Here is an 18113-nt window from a genome sequence, read left to right on the forward strand (position 1 = left end):
TGTGGTTTGTGTTCACATTTATTTTTATATTGGAAAGGGTTGAAAGCTTATTTAAAAACTGAAGTGCAGCTCCCATTCATTTTACAAAGGGCCCAAGCAAACACTAAGATGCTACATGCAGCTCCGGCAGCAGCTGCAGCACGCTCTGGCCCCTGCGCTGCCCTGTTGCACAGGCACAGCTGCATCTGCAGCTGCTGCACAGGAATCCAGCGTCTTGAGGAACAAGCTGAGGCAGAGGAATGGGCTCTGACCCTGTTCGTGCAACCACAAAGGGCTGGGCTGTGCACGGGAGGTGGATGCTGCCACCGCTCCACACACTCAGCCTCACTGAACAGGTGACCGCAGCTTGCAGGCTTTCTCATCTGACCATAACCCGCCCTCTCCCTGTTTTACTCAGTTTTTCTCCGTGCTGAAATGCAACGCTGAGAGAGAAAGAAGCTATGAATTGCATCTCATTTTAAAGATTAATTCTGTTACCCTTTCAGGCAAATCACATGTAACGTCAGCTTGTAATACAGCCCCAAGTCTAGTGCTGCAGAAGCACACATGATTGCTTGTTTATAGAAAGAGGCAGCTGAAACATAGAGTAACCTAAAAGTACAGTGAGTTCTTTCTGGCTGTATGAAACTCTTCTGTGTTGCTTCACCATAATATAAAGGAAAGTCCATTCATGCACTAGAATTGCTCACGTAATTTGAACAGCCAACTGCAGTCATCTGATGTAATCCAGTAGGGATGTAACGATAGCACCAGGTGTCTTATATAGGTTGTAGCCTCCTTTTCTTCAAGCTTTGACTTCTGTGGGGGCTGCACTCTGCCAAACAGGGAGATAGTGAGAAATGGAAGTTTCTTAAAGCTTTTTTTCTGCTTTAAAAGTTCTTTCTCTAGCTCCTCCTTGATAGGACAGCTGGATAGAAAAACCAGATAGTTCTCCTAGCCCACTATCACAGCATCTGCAGCCAGGTCCAAGAAAAGAGGAATGTTTCTCCCACTCCACTTTACTCATCTAACAGTGCTGCTTTTAACAATGGCTCTTGGCTTTGAGACAGAACGTACCTGAGGTCTGCTGGTTGGCACAGCTGCTGTTGCTGCTCATGGTTGTAGCAGATGGCTGCAACTGAGCAAGTCTAGCAGAAGCTTTGTGGTAATTCATTCTGTGAGGCGTCCTGCTACGAGTAGTCATTCCATGATGTCCACGTGGTGTTTCAGGTGTCCGCTGTCCTGCTGATGGGTCTGCCATTTTGTGACCCATTACCTTAAGATCAATGGTCTCCAAGGAAACGTCCCAAAGTTCAGGATCGTCTAGAACGAATGAAAAGGTGTTCCGACCAAAGACAACAGGATTGCACTACAGGAATCACAGTAACTCCAGGACCAGCTCACTCTTTTCCTACAAGTGGTGATGACTATAAAAGTTAAACTGTAAAGCATCTTTTATATCAGCAGGGAAATGGTACTACCCCTTGTGCTCTGGACTTGTGCATCACGGTGCCTGGACATTGCTTGTGTGACCCAAACAGCCATAGATATGTTAAGAAATGACACCTCCCTGTCATGGTCTCCCCTGCTAAATGTTCTGTTTCTGTACAATATTGCTTCAGGAAAAAGGTATAACAACTCTACTGAAACCCCTCATGGTGACAGACATAATTTCCCCTGCCACTCAAGCCAAGTTTGTCTTGTTAAGATCAGACTCATACTCACACTTCCATTATTGCAGCCTCTTCAGAACTCTTACCTTTACACTGTACTCCAAAAAACAGATTTAGATGCTAATGATTTAACACTCTATTACTCATCAGTTTCTGGCTGACCTGCGAAGAACTCTTCTATTGCTGGCTCCTGTTGTGCTTCTGCTGGGGTGCTGTGCTTTACAGGAGGATCAGGTGTTGCTGGAGGGAGGTAACACAAGAAGAGATGAATATTAGAAATACAGAAGCACCCTTTTGCACCTTAACTGAGTGTGAGTCGGAAATGGTAAGCAGCAGCTGCCACCAGGTACCCTCTTTTTTCCTAGAGCTGGTTATGTTTTGATAGCAGTATGTAGAATGGTAAGATTCTGTATGACGACGGCTGACAAGAGCAACCACACTACTCTACCCCATCCCCCAGTTCCTGCTTGTCACACAGCTGTCCAGACTTCCCCACAAGTGAAGAGCAATGTATCAGGAGGCTAATGCAATGCCTACTTGCCTGCAACCACCTCCGCAAAGTGCTGCAGGCTCAGCTCGGGTGCAGCATGTTAGTGGTACTGAGAACAGCTGCTTTAGGGTGGTTGGAAAGTTTGCAGATTTAATGACACAGTTTGAGAGCTGGCACTCCTGCCACTTCAAGAACACGGGGGAAAACACGATAATCCTCCTTCCTTTGGCCTCAACAGTATATTGACAATAGAGTACAAAAAGAAATTAAACTGGTCAGGCTCCTATATTGAGGGTAACACATGCCTGCCAGTAGCTATCACTAAAACTGTCATTTTTTAATGCCAAGGCTTACCCTGTTTGCTGCTAGGAGTAACTACGGGAACCTGATTCTTTTTCTCCATCTGTTCCCGGAACTGTTGCTGCAGCTGCTTTTGTCGCAATTTCCGCTGGTAAGTGGCATCACACTCGAAAGCAAAGGAGCCTGTATTTCTGCTCCTCCCCACAAATAAGGACAAAGTTAAACAGGATTTTAGCAATTATACTTTATGAAGAAAAAAATGCATAAAGAAATAAGAGCAAGAAAAATCCACTAAATAGCATTCTATGGCATCTTCCAAATTGGGTCGTCCATGTGTTTTAAAAGGTACAGTAACTTCTACCGTAGCTTATAAAATAGATTTGTAATAGCAGTCTCACCTAGAACTATTTGGCTGTTTCTGATCTACTGTCACTACAGCAGCTTCTGGCTGACCAGGCTTACAATCAGATGTCATCTCACAGTGCCGTCTCCCTCCTGCGTTCTGCCTTTCCAAACAGCTATTGTATCTTGCTTTCTCTATTTCGGGTTCAGAGTCCTGTCTTTTAGCTTTGACCAAATCTAACTCAGGTGGTATCTAGTAAAGGAAAAAAAGAAAACATATTTAGAAATTTCCTTCACTGAGTTAATGAAATAGGCACAGGGGTTTTCTGCATGGTACCGTTGAAAAATCTGTTTGCTCTGAGTTAGTAAGTTAGAAAAATGAAACCTATTTTCAGTATGAAGTTATTTAGCTAGTTAGTAACCAAATTCATGCAACTTTCTGTTAGTTTAATAGTTCACTGCTTCATGGCAGATATAGCCCATATCTCCCCCGACTCTGGTCTCTGCAAAGGGGAACAAATGCAGATCATCGATGCAAAATTCTACAGCATCTCAGTCTCACAAGTCTGTTGCTGAGTCTGTTAGTTTTGCCAGTTCCATTTTCATACTTGTATTAAAGGGCATGAGAAACCTTTACTCAGCTCTGTAATCATGAGGTCCCCGAGGAAGGTACACCATTCTTTCTTTATTCAAGATGAGATGGTTTGGCACTGTGATTTTACAGATTGGTGGTAACGCCACTAATAGAAAATAATCCTGGCAAAGCAGAGATCTGCACCATCCTGGCAAGATGTTGCTTTGGATCTGCTCCTACAGTCTAAGTTAGCTAGACAGAACTGCCTTTCAGCTCTAGGCTGGCTAGCAGAGCTTGGTAAATCCTAGCATGATGAAAGCAACTCTACTGTGAAACTCCACGGATCAACAGCTGTAAAAGTCTTACTTTTTCTTCAGTCAGCAAGGTAGGTTACCACCTGGAAGCCTGCTGCCCCCAGCTGGTACACATCGGGACCTAACAAGACTGATGTCAGTTACTGAAGTGCAACAGCCGGGACAACTTTAATGCTATGAAGACCACTGTGTTATATCACATCGTTCTTATAAACTGCGATAGCTCAGGAAGAAGGTGGTTAAAGTGTGGTTGTCACTGATGAAGACGTACATCACCATTTCTTATCTCTTTCTCTGGACCAAAGACCCCCAAAAGAGGCATTTCTCGATGGTGTTGGTTACCTCAGAGGGTTCACTGCCCTAGTGTTTCACAGACAGTAAAGTCAACTGCAGCTCTTCCCTTGCAAACTGAACCTTTAAGGAGGCAAGGAGTTGAAAAAGCAAAGCAAGATGTAACCTGGCCACTTATGGTTCAGGAAGAGTCAGAACCGTACTTACATCAAGGAAAATAAGTGTTCAAGTACACATCAGTTATACACACTAATTCTTCCTACATTCAAGACTGACAGCTTGCCATAGTATCATTTCAGGTATTTAAGACAAATAAATTGGAGTGTTGATCATCCTAATGTTATTCCTCAAACTCCAGCAGCCAAGTCCAGTACATCCCACTCTAATAATTCAGTTGCAAAACTCAGGTACCAACACATTTTTTAAGTCAAGCAGAGGACATCTGCAGGGCCATTTGCACACTCCACACGTCGCAAAACAAGACAGTGTAAACTGTTCGCTGTTCTGTGGTAAGACTTTGAAGCGAATGGCAACCGCTAAAAGTTGTTGTGGGTCAATAGCTTGGTTCACCCTTTCTATCGCAGATGCATGAAGTAGTTTGCAGTGTTTTTTTGTGAAGGATCCAATCTGGTTAACTTAGAAGTTGAAACCAGCTTTAGAAATTACCTTTGCTTGAGACCTCAGTAGAAAAGCACTGGTACAGAATAACTTGTCTATTATTCTAACAAGAACAATGAGGGGTGAAATACTGGCACGCTGTAAAATTTTGTTTCAAGGACCACGTTGAGTGTATTTCCAGTCTAGCTGTGATGTGCATTAGCACCTGGTAGAGTTTGAATACCAGTTAATAAAAGGATGAAGCAACTATCAATGCATATATTGACATTGCTACTGTATGGATTTCACCAAAAATTAAGTAAAGTTCCAACTCCAACAAACAGCTTTGGTATGTGACCCACCTGGTATTGTTTCTAGGATATCCTGGGTTACGCATACGGAAAACTTGATTTGAAGGAGGAAGTCTGCCAGAGCTCCTTTTTCCTGCTTCCCAACTGGCTGACATTATATGCTGACAGCCTGAGAGACTTCAGGACCAAATGAAATAGTCCCCATTTTGTGGGAATGCAGAGAGCTGTACCTGCTTTAGGGTAGGTTACACAGATAATAGATACACTGTCTGCCTACTCTTCTGTTCTGCCCACAGTCTCTGGTTTTCTGACCTATTACAGCAATCGGAAATTATGTACCTGTATGCAGTTATTTCCTATTCTTTTTTTTTTTATTATTCCTGAAAAAGTCCAGTAATGAGAAGGATACGGCAAGTACATTTGATTTTCATTAGAACTAGTAAACTGGATTGTGCTGCCAGTGACAACGAGAAAAAACTGAGAGAGGTGTTCTGGCCTTTGCCGTATACAGAGCAAAAGCACACAGTAAAGAAACACGCATGCAACCTCGACAACTGTTCTCCCAAGGACCTCTGTTTCACCTGTGAGATGAATATGTAACTCGACACTGGTATTATTGCTGATACATACACATTTAAAGCAGAAGTGGCTAGATGACAGTGATGAACTGAGTTGCTGACAAAGCTTAAAGTCTTAAGAACTGCAGCACATAGAGAAAATGGCACCTAGAACAACCTACTTTAAAGAGTTTAGCGTTTCCCGTGGTAACATTTCACCTGCTACGAACACAGATGTATGTGTTACTGGTACTGACAGAGAGGCTTAGATAAACTGGCCATAAATGTCACATGAGGTCTTGAGCAGGATACTGTTTCTTCACCATAGTGATCTTGCCTACTGCAAACAGTCAAAGTTTAGAGTAGCTGTAGTAAAATGTCAGGGAGAATACTGTAACAAACAGTTCACACAAACTATCGGGCAAAGGCTATTGGTCTCATAGTTGGAAACATTCAGGGATGAGATGCATTGATATAATTATTTATAATCTTTTTAATATGAAGGACTAGGAGCAGTGGATGTCTTGCAGTCCCTGCTCTAATAGCCCATGTACTGCACCTGACGTGGAAGCTTATTCACAGCTCGTAGGTAGTCTTTGTCTAGGATGCAGTTCCCAAGAGCATTCCCAAAGCACCTGAGAAACAAAACAGCTCACTGTGACTGAAAATAACACTTAATTCTCACTTAACTTCTGAAAACATACAAGTACTGATCATCACTTACTTGAGTGCCCGCTTCAGTCCATCAGTTACTGCTTCCTTTCTTGCCTTTTCCAGGGACAAGGCCTTAGACTTTAGGCCTTCACTGACTCCATACCCCACGTCTTCATGGTATGATCCATCCTGCCGTAAAAATTTTAAAATACTAAGAGTAAGAGAATTTCAGCACATACAGCACTTCTTGTTAGAGGGTGTGCTTTCCTAAGCCTGATTACTCGCTCTTAGCTGGTTGTTCTATAGCAAGGCCAATGTTTTGGACAACACTAGGTTCTCTGGCATGGTACAGTACTCAAGAACTACAGTCTGACCTATGCATGAACTTTCATTCACAGCTTCAGGCAATCGCTCAGTTATGGACAGAACAAACAAAAAAATCCACTTACCTTAAGCTGAACTTTCACAAATGCACAGACCCCCACATAGAACCTGCCATTGATGAGGTCAACAAAGTCTGGGGGAGGGAAAAATAACATCCTAAATAATACAAGACTTCTGATCCACATTTAGATCTTATTTTGTCCTTTGAAGACATTCATAAACCTGTACCATACTTATTGAATGTGCCCAAGATACTGTATCCTCTTCTATAAAATGGAGCGTGACTTACAAAATATTAACCGTAGTCTGAGAATGCTACCTTGTCTATAGGCTCTGAGGACGTTACGTGATAACTTTCTGGTTATTAGTGGCTATTGCTGCCAAACATGCACACCCTTCTACTACATGTATAGACTTTAACATATGAAAGAAAGAAGAGTTATAAATGTTACTTCTCATTCAGCTACATCTCCTAAACGTTCAAAGCACAACATTTTTTTCAGCAGGATGGAAAGATTTAAATTAACAAAAAAAAAAAATCAATTTATAAAAACAGCAGTGGAAAAGAAACTGCCATCTATAAAAGTAATTTCTTCTCTACTATATACTAGAAGTCTCCAATTTGTGAAATTTTGCACGAGGTTTTATCCAGGACAGAGTGCCTGAAGAGCTTAACAGGTTGCAATACAACTCTCAATCCAGAATCTCTGATCTACCTTACTTTACACCAAAAGCAATGCTACGTAATATACATAGGGCACTCTAGTTAGCAATCTTGCAAGTCTGATAGAAACATGATACATGCCTGAAATGAAATGCTTTGAAGTTCAAGTAACTGTATTTTGGGCTTTGAAAGTTCTTCTGTACTGATCTGGTCTGTTTGTTTCATAAACCGGCTGGAGGTGCAAGCTCTTTTTCTACTCGGGAATTTAAAAACAAACATAACAAAATCCTCTGTCTCTGAATTTCTAAAGGAATGATTTGTAATGGCATTATTTGAAAAAGATTGAAGTTTGAAGGATGTCAGTCCTTTCTGACGGTGGTACAGAACAGATAAGAAGCAATGAAGTAACTTGTTTTATGTCTACCATCTACCAGCCTGAGGTTAGAAAAGATTTCTGAAGGTGAGGAGGAAGGAAGGAGGTACACTTAAGCAGCTTTGTTGAGCTCCTTCAACAACCAATCTTCAATCGAAACACAGCAGATCTGCAAACAAGGACAGTACTACTCTGGTAGGAACTATTTCAGCTATAGAGATGGAAGAAGCTTAAGCTTTAAGATCACCTGAATACCATTTTCTAGAAGAAGAATTTTTCCAAAGCTCTCTACTGTAAAAATCTCAGAACCAGGTACTGGTTAGAAGAAGAACCTACAGAAAAAGATTGGTCCCTAAAGATTAGGGGAATATTAACTGAGAATATGAACTTGTTAGAATATAAAATTACAGGCAAGTATGAAAGTTGGCTCAGGGCTGCTGGGTGTTAAATAGTTTAATTGTAATTACTCTTGACTGAGTGCTCCCATAGAGATCAGAAAACTTGATTAGAATAGCTCAAGAATAATCATAAACACACTTAGAAAAATGACTATGATGTATTCCAGTGCAAGATCAAAAAAAAAAAAAAAAAAAGAGAAGCTCCATTGTTATTCAATTTCTTGCATTCTTACCAACTGCTGAGACACCTGGGAATTCCACATGCCTCTCCCCAGGTTCTTTGAAGTGACCAGGTTCTAGGATAGATACGCTGGTCCTTATTTGAGAGACTTATCCTTCAGTGCCTCACAGTGAAACAAGAGTAAAGGCTTCTCTATCCTCCAGAGATACTTACCAACGTTCTGCTGAGTGACTGAGTGAGCCCAGCCATTGAAGCCAAACATCTCATTGGCCAGACTGATTACCTTGTGACCCTCAATGTAACAGACCTGAAGAGAAAAGCATATATACATAAATATTATATATAAAAGACATACACACGTGCACACATCTATCTATACATACTTCATTTTAAAGAGGGATTGCACACATCATCTTACACTGAGGAAACCCAGCAAAGTTCAAGGTTCAGACAGTGTGAATAAAAGGATGATGATGCAGCTTTATGTTCGCACTCTTCCAGCAGCTGTGATGGGGGGTTAATATGACAACATATATGACTTAATCAACTGAAGACAGAGCGGTAAAATGCACCCAGTGTTATGTAATGCTCTGTATATTTCAGTTCTGGGAAAAAATAAGAAAAGCATCTCAATATTCCACTAGTAGATAAATATTCCCTTGTAAAGGATGAAGCACTGAAGAGTTAAAGGTGTAAAAGGAACCTGTGGCTCAGTAAAAGCCAGAATTTATGTGATGCTGACTTTCCTTTCATATCTGCATATTAAACTACTAGTGGGAAATTAACTTAAAAAAAATAAAGATTACTGTAACTTTTTTAACCCCAGTTTTCTTGGAAAAAACCGTGAGTTGAAACATCTATGCATGTTTTTTTCATACCTTTTGTCCTCCTCCAGCGTGCCGACTGCTGATATATTCTGGACCTAGTCTTTGACGAAGAGCATGCTGGATAGCTTGATATTCACTTGCTGTGTATTGATACTTGACAAAAACAAGGTAAGACAGATTTTCTCACTCTCCCTATTTTAGCTCCCCCCCTTCTTATATTATCACTTTTTTAATCCCATTTTTCCACATACAGTCCTTCCAAGAGGTGTATGATCCATTTTCAGAATCAGAATGTGACAGATAAGGAAAGACCTTAGGGTGTGTATGTGCATTATACTGGTTTTTTTTCTCTTACTCTTGAAGTACAGGTATAAAAGCATTAATTATTGAATTGTAGCAATTATTTTTCATTTCTCATAACTGTCACTTACATTAGAAAAACTGAGATAAGCCAGGCCTATTAGTATCGTATTGAAATCTAAATGCAGTCATAATCCTAGTCAAGGTTGCCAGGAACACACATATAAGCTTGTATTTTACCTCTCAAAAATAAAACATAGTATCTCTGTGACCAACAAGAAAAGTGTATTTACAAACTCCAACAAACCCAAAGTTTGACCTTACGTTACCACCATACGCTATCGGGGCAGGGAGGACAGCTGCTCAGGAAAGCAGTCAAAATAGGAATTTCTTGAGGAGTGTTCAGCAAATTCCCCTCATGCAGGGAAGGTCCTTTGGATAATTCCAACAACACTGGTATCCTTAGATAACACCAGCATCACTGGAAGCCCAAAGTGGTGTAACTTTTGCTCCTTGTCTTAGTAGCCATACCATTTACAATCCATAAAGGTTAGAGAAGCCTAAAAGCATGTTTAAGGATTCAAGCCCTAAAAAGCTTGTGTTGCTATGCTCTGATGCAGGACAGAACAGACATTTAAACACCTCAATTCTAAGTATTGTGTATGCATGTATTGGTACCCTATCATTCAGCCAAACACAGAATTCTGTAAGACTATATGCTGCACAAATTCTAATGCTCGCCAAACCACTCTAATTTGTATTTGGTTCTACTGAAATTTAAAGGAATAACTGTCTTTTTCTGACACTAGAATGCAAGCCTGTAACCAAATGGCATAAGGAAAAAAAGGCACATACTTTTACAGGAAGTATGTAAAAATGCTTATTATGGAGAAGAGAATTCACCACCAAAAGGTCTGCTCAATCCAGATACAGTTTTATTTTTTCCAAATTATTTTTTGAGCTTATTTTTTAATAGCTGAAAGTAGCTGACTTTTTCTGAACCACTACTGAGAATGTGTGTACACATGACCCAGGCTACCTGGAAATAAAAGAGAGTAATATAAGCCCCATTTTTTAAGGAACAGAATTAAAAACCTTTTGTGAAGAACCCAGAGCAATTTATTGTAACTTGAGGCATGCCAAGGCTATCACGGAGGAAAATGTAATGTATAATTATGCATAGCATAGCTAGGACAATGGATATGACTCCAGCCTTCGGTATCCAACTTTAAAATGAGTAAACATGCACAGCAGATTTCCAGAAGTACAAGCATAAAACTTCTATTTCCCACTCAGACAAAAGGAACTGACCTGTCCGAAGCAAGCAACCGAATTGCTAGTGCTGGAATTATTGCTGCTGATATAGCTTTCGCTGTCTTTCCCTTGACTTTCAGGCATCCCTAAAGATAAGAGAAAAATATAAACAGTGAAGATAACAGAACTAACAGAACATGCCAAAAAGCTGTTCAAGTCCACTGCCCAATGAAGTATTACAGTATTCTGTCACAGACATGTTGGACACAACAGTAATACTATACTTCTCACTCCATGGAACTGCTGGCAGCCCCAGTTGCAAATTTGTTTTCTGATGTTGTTTCAGAACAGTTACAACTTTTCTTCTTAAATATGCTATACTATGTAGGCAGAAATGGCTAGTTTCATCCTAGAAGCAGAGTTGCTGTTCTGGTCTTCCATGAAACCAGTAAGGGTGAACCTAAATTAAATTATATTATAATAGTGAAACAATTATTTTATTTAAAGAACAAATAAATTATTCTTGCTAATAAAACCCCCAAATAAATTCAACAGCCTCTGGATCCTGCATGAGATCAGAGACTAGAACAAAAAATGAATAATGTCTAGAGTCTTTATTCTAAATATTACACTGGTAACAAATGCTATCTTTCCTCCCCTGCCTTTTAGGTATATATGAATGTATTGTACCATTCTAGGTAAGGAAAAACGAAATAATTCCCTCTTTCAGATTCTTCAGCACTGTCTTCCTAGGTCACTTTCAATGTTCATGAATACTTAGACTGATAAAAAGCAGAGACAACTTTCTAAAATTTTACTTGCCTATACCCTGACTTGTCAGTCTTACTTAAGAATATTGTTTTGACTGTAATCATACTGTCTTTTATTATGATGGTATCATATAAACTACGCAGAGTTGAAAAATACAGAGAACCTGTAAGAATTTTAGGAAGTTGTACCGGTAACTCAGTAGATGGCACCCTTTTCCAGCACCTACCCAGTACCGCATTTCCACTCCACCCTGCTGCTGGAGAGTTGGTCTTGCTGAGAGCTCATTAAACAGGCCTGCAAAGGAGCTACAGCAGTCCTCTACATAAGCCCGCAGAGACAATCTTTTATTGTATGTGCACAAATGCTGAGAAAAATTGGTAGTCTATCACTAAGACTTTAGTATGCAATACAAACATAAATGGAATCAATATACATACAAGACAACTGAGATGTCAAAACAATTTGAGAGTCTAAAATCCTCAGTAGACAGCATTATTTGACAGAGTCAGAACCTGGCTAGTATTATGCTTTGTCAACATACTCCAGGTTCAGCGCTTTTTACAACAAGTTGCTTTTCTACTCTAAACAAGGAAGCCAAAGTTTACTAAGAACTTGGCAAACAGTTTTCAGAAAAAGGATACTAGTTGTTTCCTTGGCAGCTGTGAGCACTGGTAATTAAGCCAGGTGTAGCTCAAATTCTCCTTAATTTTGGTTGGCTATAGTTATTCATCTTTGGTCCAAAAGTTTTATAATTGTACAGTGTTTATACATTTGAATGTGTTTCAATCAAAAGTTAGCTGCAATTTGTGGTAAATACATTTGGTTTTGGAAGAGAACAAATAGAAATTTATATTACCAGCAGAAACACTTGTGATTTAAGTGAAGAGTTCACTGTGTTGTGAGGGAGAAAATTAGAGAGAAAAAAATTAGAGTATTTGGTGACTGGCAGAGGGAATCCAAGTTTGAACAATACCACTTCCCCGCCCCCCCCCCCCCCCCCCCCAGCAGCCTAAATCAGATCTTAATCATTATAACGCCCTTGGGAAAAAAAAAACCAAAGTATGAAATATGTGCATTTGCCTACGTAGCCCTGTTACCAGTTTGCCATAAATCTTTATGCACAGTAGGTGGGTGGCATTTTGAAGCAAAATAGCTTTAAATGAAACCAAAAGCCCTTTAAATTTTTATATGGTCTGCACCATTATCAGCCTAAATTCTCTAAAGAGATACACCTTTAGTAAAGCTTGGAATAAGATGTGGGAATTGCTTCTGAATGAGAATGAGGAGTACAGAATTCTGCTAAAAACAGCTTCACAATATATGGTTTTAATACAATAGATCAGATGCTGCTAGAGTATATTAGCAACATACTTCTCTGCAGTAAACAGTTAAAAAACATGTCAGTGGTTTGTATTCAGATTATGTATTACTCTACAGCTTCCATGGAGAAGACAGATGATGCCAGTTTAGTTTCAGGCTTTGCCTGTAAGAACCATTTGCTTCAGCTGTAAGCCTTGTTTAAACCAAACATTCTATTACAACAATGTGTTAAATGCAGCACAGAAAACCTCATGTCTCAAAGCAATTGTCAGAGCATTTCAAAGCGACAGAACTTCAATTTCAAAATTATTAGAGTAGGAGTTCAGAAGGGAGAAAAGTTAATTCTGCAAATGGAGTTATAAATCTACCTCAATATCGGAGCCAGAAGTTAGGAAGGCAAGGCACTTTCATTCTCCAGTATTGTTTCTTCACCCTCGTTTTAACTCACATGAAACATTAATACGGAAGCAGATAATAAGCTATTGACTGGAGTACAAAAGAACCTCGAACTCTCTCCAGGGCCAGAACAGTGCTAGGAGACTGCCTGACTCATAAACTGGTGTTAAAAAAAGTCGTATTTTCAAACCATCTTGAAATACCAAAAATTAAAGTTCAAATATACTTGCTCTGTATGCAGGATGATAAAAGCTGTTTATCATCAGCTTAAAAGCACCTAGGAATTATAATTTATTACTTGTGTGATTGCGACCATTACTTATTATTTACAGGGAATTCTTTTCAGTTTGCCTGGTAATATTCTCAGGAAGTTTTCTTATCACTGAGAAAAACCACACACAAAACTACAGATGTTGCACTGTGCTCCAAAATGTTACCTTGATAGACTACAACAGGCAAAGAATCTTAACAGCTTTTTACTACCATATTTTGATTTTGCTTTTTAAAAAAAAGTCAACAACACAAAAGCTTAAAATTTGAACATACTAGATACACAATCAGAAAAAATGGCTGTTTTAGGAAACTGGATATGAAATACAAATACCTGCTTTTAGAGTGCTGTTGAAAGTTAATTTGTGTGGTGGTAGTGAACTGAGCAGCTGCTGAGAAAATCTGGGTGTGTACACAAATTCCCATGTAGGAAATAAACCAGTCTTCTAGAACAGATAATACTGAATGTAATCTGTTGAACTACTACTGTAGTTTACAGCGGCAACATCTTCACCTTCCGTGATAGTATGCACATAACTTATAATTTTCTAAATTAACACATCCTCACTCACCTTCCTACCCTATTGTCCGTTAACCCCCAAAAAGAGATTTTGGTCCTAAATTACCTCTTTTCCTAGCAATTCCCCTCTGTCTTGACAAACCAGGTTTTTGAACCATGCACTGTGCTTTAATCCTGTGCCAGGAGTGTCAGTTCCCAGTTCTCTGCATATAAGGTAGAAGCAGGCAGTTTTGCATCACTTCAAAATAGTTTGCATACCATGAATTGTGTAAGTATCACAACTTGGGAAACACTCAGCGAGAACATGGCTGTTTCAAGAAATTAACTGTAGCATCACGCAATCTAAGATACGACTTTAGAGGGCTTTTCATTCAATCTCATCCTTTTCTATATGGTAAGCTTCCTTCATAGTGAAGTTTTGGTTTGCTGAGTAAAAATCTTTAACATTCTTCCAATAAATGCAATTCCACTGAGCCCACCAAGAGCAAACAGCTATGCATGCAGCAATGAGTGATTTAGCAAGCACTAAAGATAATACCACATATTTAACCTAAGGTTCATATTGCTCTTACAAAACATACAAAAAACTTTATAAAAATTTTATGTTTCTGTGGAGTATTCTCCTCTGGGAACTCCAAACTATTTTGTAAGTTGATTAACCTGTTATGCAAAGGTAGCCTTACCTAACACTGAGCTGAGGTGTACCTCTTTGAAGTATAATGGGGTAGATGTTCCTATCAAGACAGGCCTGAACTACACCAGTTTAAATAGTGAAAAACAGATTACAAAACTGCTGTGAAAAAAGTGCATACAATTTAACTCTCCAGTTTTGACTTCTGATAGTATCTCTAGGCAAACAACCTTGATGACTTGAGAAAAGTGAGGTAATGTTCTGCTAAATTCAACAGAAGAAAAAGATATTCAGCATGTTATAGGTTGAACAATGAAACGCACAGGGAGATCATGAGACTGGATGTCTATTGTAGACTAATGGTGGCCTCTGATGCTTCCAGTACTGTATCAAAGCATCTTACTGGTATTGATTCAGGCCATATTCTGTAGCAAGAGAATAAAAAGGTATAATACAGAAAAGTTTGAACTATCTGCAGTAGTTCAGATGTACTTGTTTTCAAGGCATATGAACCCCACTATAACAATTTCTCCTCAGTTAAGCACGTCAGATCTGACATAACTTAGTATAGCCTATTTCAGTGCAATCTATACATGTGATTCCAAAAACATAATTTAACCCTTAGATTTACCAGGCAGTACTACATTAACTTTTGTTATGTCTGGGATGATGATACACTCCCTGCACTAAACACTAATTTGTTACACTTTTTACTAATTAACACTTTAATGAACAAAGCATACAGCTCTTTCTTCCCTATCTTTATACAAGCGTAGCAGAGTAACATTATGCATTTGGGGGGAGTTTTTCTATTTAAGTATGTCTGAATACCTCCAACGTCTGAAATGAAGCCTCTCTGGTCAGTTCCTGTATTTTTGGAACACAGGATGAGAAACTCATCTCCTTACTCATTATGCTGAGTCTCCTGTCATAACAGCCTTTATACACTTGTCACGAATTCATTGAACATCAATAAATCTACTGGAAGCTTAAGACCCTGCTTCCCCAGCAATTACAAATCTCATTCCAGTCCAAACTGGTTACTTTAATACATATGTTGCTGTGTTTTAGACTGCTCATTTTTCAAATTTTGCTGGTTACTCCTCCAAACACATTCCTTAATAGCAGTGTTATGTGTGAATTACTTGTGCCCTACACAGTGTTGTTCGCTGTTTTAAAACTCATCATCAACCATTGTCACTTTTTTCCTTACAAAGGGTGCACAGTTTCATTAGTTAAAAACGCATAATAGTGCCTTATGAAACAGATATTCCAAGCCATTCTAAATCTGAAATTTTTTATTTCTTGCATTACTTCATTTCTTTGCATTAATCCACAGTCCTGTATAGACTAACCACTACCCCTTCACATATAATCTTTCAATGATATTATAAAAAAATAATAATCACTATAACAACAAAAAATGAACTAGTTTTGTAGTAAGAGGTGCTTTGTTTTATTGCACCAAGGGGTAGAACTGAAGGAAAAAAGAAAACAACTTGTTTGGCATACAAGCTCTTTTCCAGGTGTGAAAGACTAACACCTCACAGTTACAAAAAGTGAACAACCCACTCTTGAACAACTAGTTTTTCATTTACAAAGATACCATAGAAGGAAAGACCTTGTTCTGGAGACCAGACCTGGCAGAAATATTACTCAAATATTGTAAATTATTTATGTGGGTACTTCTTTCTAAAAGCCTGTCAGATTAATTTATAACAACATCATTTATGTATAAGCCACTTTAGCCACTGCAAGGAAAAGAGAGCAGGCTTTTTAACTGAAGACTAATGGTTTAGGGTTTAAAGGGAAAAGCAGCCTGTCCAATTGCAACTGTAGAAAGTCTGTAGTTTTGCCAAACGCAATTACTGGACAAGAAATTAATCCAGGCTGGAATCTAAAACATCTGAACTCTGTGAGCTGTGGGAGATCTGTCAAACTGCAGATCATAAAAACCATTGCGATTCCAGGCACAGATGACACTTCTGGCAGCAAGACCATAATAAGCTGACACACTAATTAAATTACCATGAAAAATCTAAACGTCTCAAGCTCTCTGTTTTTCTGTTTTGCTCCAGGTTGACACTGTATTTTTAAATGGAAAATCATTTACATTTAAAATTGGCAGAATACTACAAGCATGGGCCAGCCTATGTCTACTTTCATCCTGCTTTCCTAGATAGCAATGTGAAATATCCCTGGGATACTTTACTCTTGATGACAGAAGGGCTTATATATTATAGCATGCACTTATCTGCACTGAATTATTCTTCAGAAATTAATTTAAAATGCGTTCTGTGCTTCTACAGTTGAAAAGAAGTTCAGGTTTTTGGGACCTCAGTGTATATCAGCTACCATCACTGAGGGAGGCCTGAATTAGTGTATTTATTGCAACAAGATATTAATTTAAATAGTGATAAATTATACGTCAATAACTGTTATTCCTTGTATAGTCTTACAGATCTGTCCAGTTTACTACAACCTCTCACTTTAGCATCCCCTAAGAATCACGGCTAAGGAAGTCCATGTTGGTTTTGGCTACTTAGACCTCGAAATCACAAAAAATCGAAGCAGAAAGATTCCTGAACAGGTCATTTGCTAGGTCTGCCTGGATCAAGGCAGTTACAGCAGGCTGGAAGTCTTCTTTAGAAGGCGCGTTCCTCAGGGAAACCGAAGTTTGCCCAAGGTAAGTGTGACTGGGTAGCAGCGCGGCTGAGCATGCCAGCTTTGGGACTGCCTTTGCGGGAATACCACAGGCTAAGGCAGAGGTTCTTTCACCCGAGGAGAGCCGCGCCGCCGCCCGCAGCTCCGCCACCGCGCTCATTCGGCCGGGCTCCCAACGCCGACCCACCGCAGCTCTGCGGCCGGGGAACCTCCAGCCTCACCGGCGGGAGACTGGAGAGGGCCCCTGCGGAGCGGAGCAGGGCGGAGGGCAGCGAAGAGGCGGCAGCTTTCTCCGCCCGCCCCCGGCGCTGCCCCTGAGCCGGCGCCGCCAACAGTTTCTCCCGGCGCGCGGGGCCCCTGAGGAAACACGCGCCCCCGCGCGACCGCTAACGGCCGCCCCTCGCCCGCCGGGTGGGTCTGCGGGAGGGGCCGGCTCCGCTCAGCAGCTGCGGCCCCACCGCCGCCAAGGGAGGGGAGGGGAGGGGAAGCGTTTCCGGCCCCACGGCGGCGGGCCGCTGGTCGCGGTACCTGGGCCGAGAGGGGCCGCCTCTGTCCTCCAGCGGCAGTTCGCAGTTCCCGCCCGGGGAGGCGGAGCGAGGCGGGAGGGACGCCCGGAGCCGCCGCTACGGCACGGCAGAGGAGCCAGACTTCCAACGGCCGCGCCCGGCCGGTGACGCAGCGCCGGGGGCTGCCGCAGGCTACGCCCGCGGCGGGGGGGCAGGAGGCGGGGCGCAGGAGGCGGGGCGCAGGAGGCGGGGCGGTGCCCGGCGCAGCCCGCCCCCGCGGGGAGGCAGAGGGAAGCCCGGCTTGGGAGCGCGCGCCGTGGGCGGGGCTACGGGGCGTCGCGCTTCGGCGGCGGCAGGGGCGGGGCTCGTGTGTCTCGCGCCGGGGGCGCGGGAGGGAGCGGCGGAGCTCGCGCGCGAGAGGCGGCGGCGGGGAGAGACGGAGGCGGCGGAGAGCGGCGGGCGCGGAGCCGGCCTGACCTCGCTGGAGCGCCGCCGCCGCCCGCTCCCGCCGTCGCGCACCCGCTCCCCGCGGGCTGACAGGCAGGTGAGGGGCCTCGCTCGGCGCGGGGGGT

The 18113-nt window shown here is 41.4% G+C and overlaps 2 protein-coding genes across 13 annotated transcripts in view; one reads left to right on the forward strand and one right to left on the reverse strand.

Annotated features, from left to right (window-relative positions):
• RAD52 (RAD52 homolog, DNA repair protein) lies at nt 1-17691 on the reverse strand. Of its 2 annotated transcripts, none has more exons than XM_055808153.1 (12): nt 17564-17691; nt 10521-10609; nt 8961-9062; nt 8296-8389; nt 6532-6599; nt 6153-6271; nt 5988-6063; nt 2841-3037; nt 2497-2633; nt 1815-1892; nt 1057-1302; nt 1-814 (listed from the first exon to the last, which is right to left on the reverse strand). In XM_055808153.1, exons 2-12 carry the CDS (start codon nt 10605-10607, stop codon nt 759-761), a joined length of 1260 nt encoding a protein of 419 aa, XP_055664128.1. In that variant the 5' UTR covers nt 10608-10609; nt 17564-17691; the 3' UTR covers nt 1-758. The 2 variants fall into 2 exon arrangements, with proteins under 2 accessions (XP_055664128.1, XP_055664127.1); XM_055808152.1 differs by having other exon boundaries at nt 2497-2639.
• A 215-nt stretch (nt 17692-17906) lies between these two features.
• ERC1 (ELKS/RAB6-interacting/CAST family member 1) overlaps nt 17907-18113 on the forward strand; it is a 302298-nt gene continuing 302091 nt past the window's right edge. For all 11 annotated transcript variants that reach the window (XM_055808142.1, XM_055808144.1, XM_055808146.1 and 8 more), the window contains exon 1: nt 17907-18085. The gene's annotated coding sequence lies outside the window, so the exon portion shown is untranslated. The remainder of the gene's footprint in view (nt 18086-18113) is intronic.

Source organism: Falco peregrinus, chromosome 6, assembly GCF_023634155.1.
Source record: "Falco peregrinus isolate bFalPer1 chromosome 6, bFalPer1.pri, whole genome shotgun sequence".
Taxonomy (NCBI): Eukaryota; Metazoa; Chordata; class Aves; order Falconiformes; family Falconidae; genus Falco; species Falco peregrinus.

Coding starts and splice junctions, on each gene's coding strand:
- RAD52 (XM_055808152.1), bottom strand. CDS start 10,607: ATGCCTGAAAGTCAAGGGAAAGACAGCGAAAGCTATATCAGCAGCAAT. Junction 8,390..8,960: donor ACGCTGGAGGAGGACAAAAG/GTATGAAAAAAA, acceptor TTTTCTCTTCAG/GTCTGTTACATTGAGGGTCA. Junction 1,893..2,496: donor TACTCCTAGCAGCAAACAGG/GTAAGCCTTGGC, acceptor ACCTCCCTCCAG/CAACACCTGATCCTCCTGTA.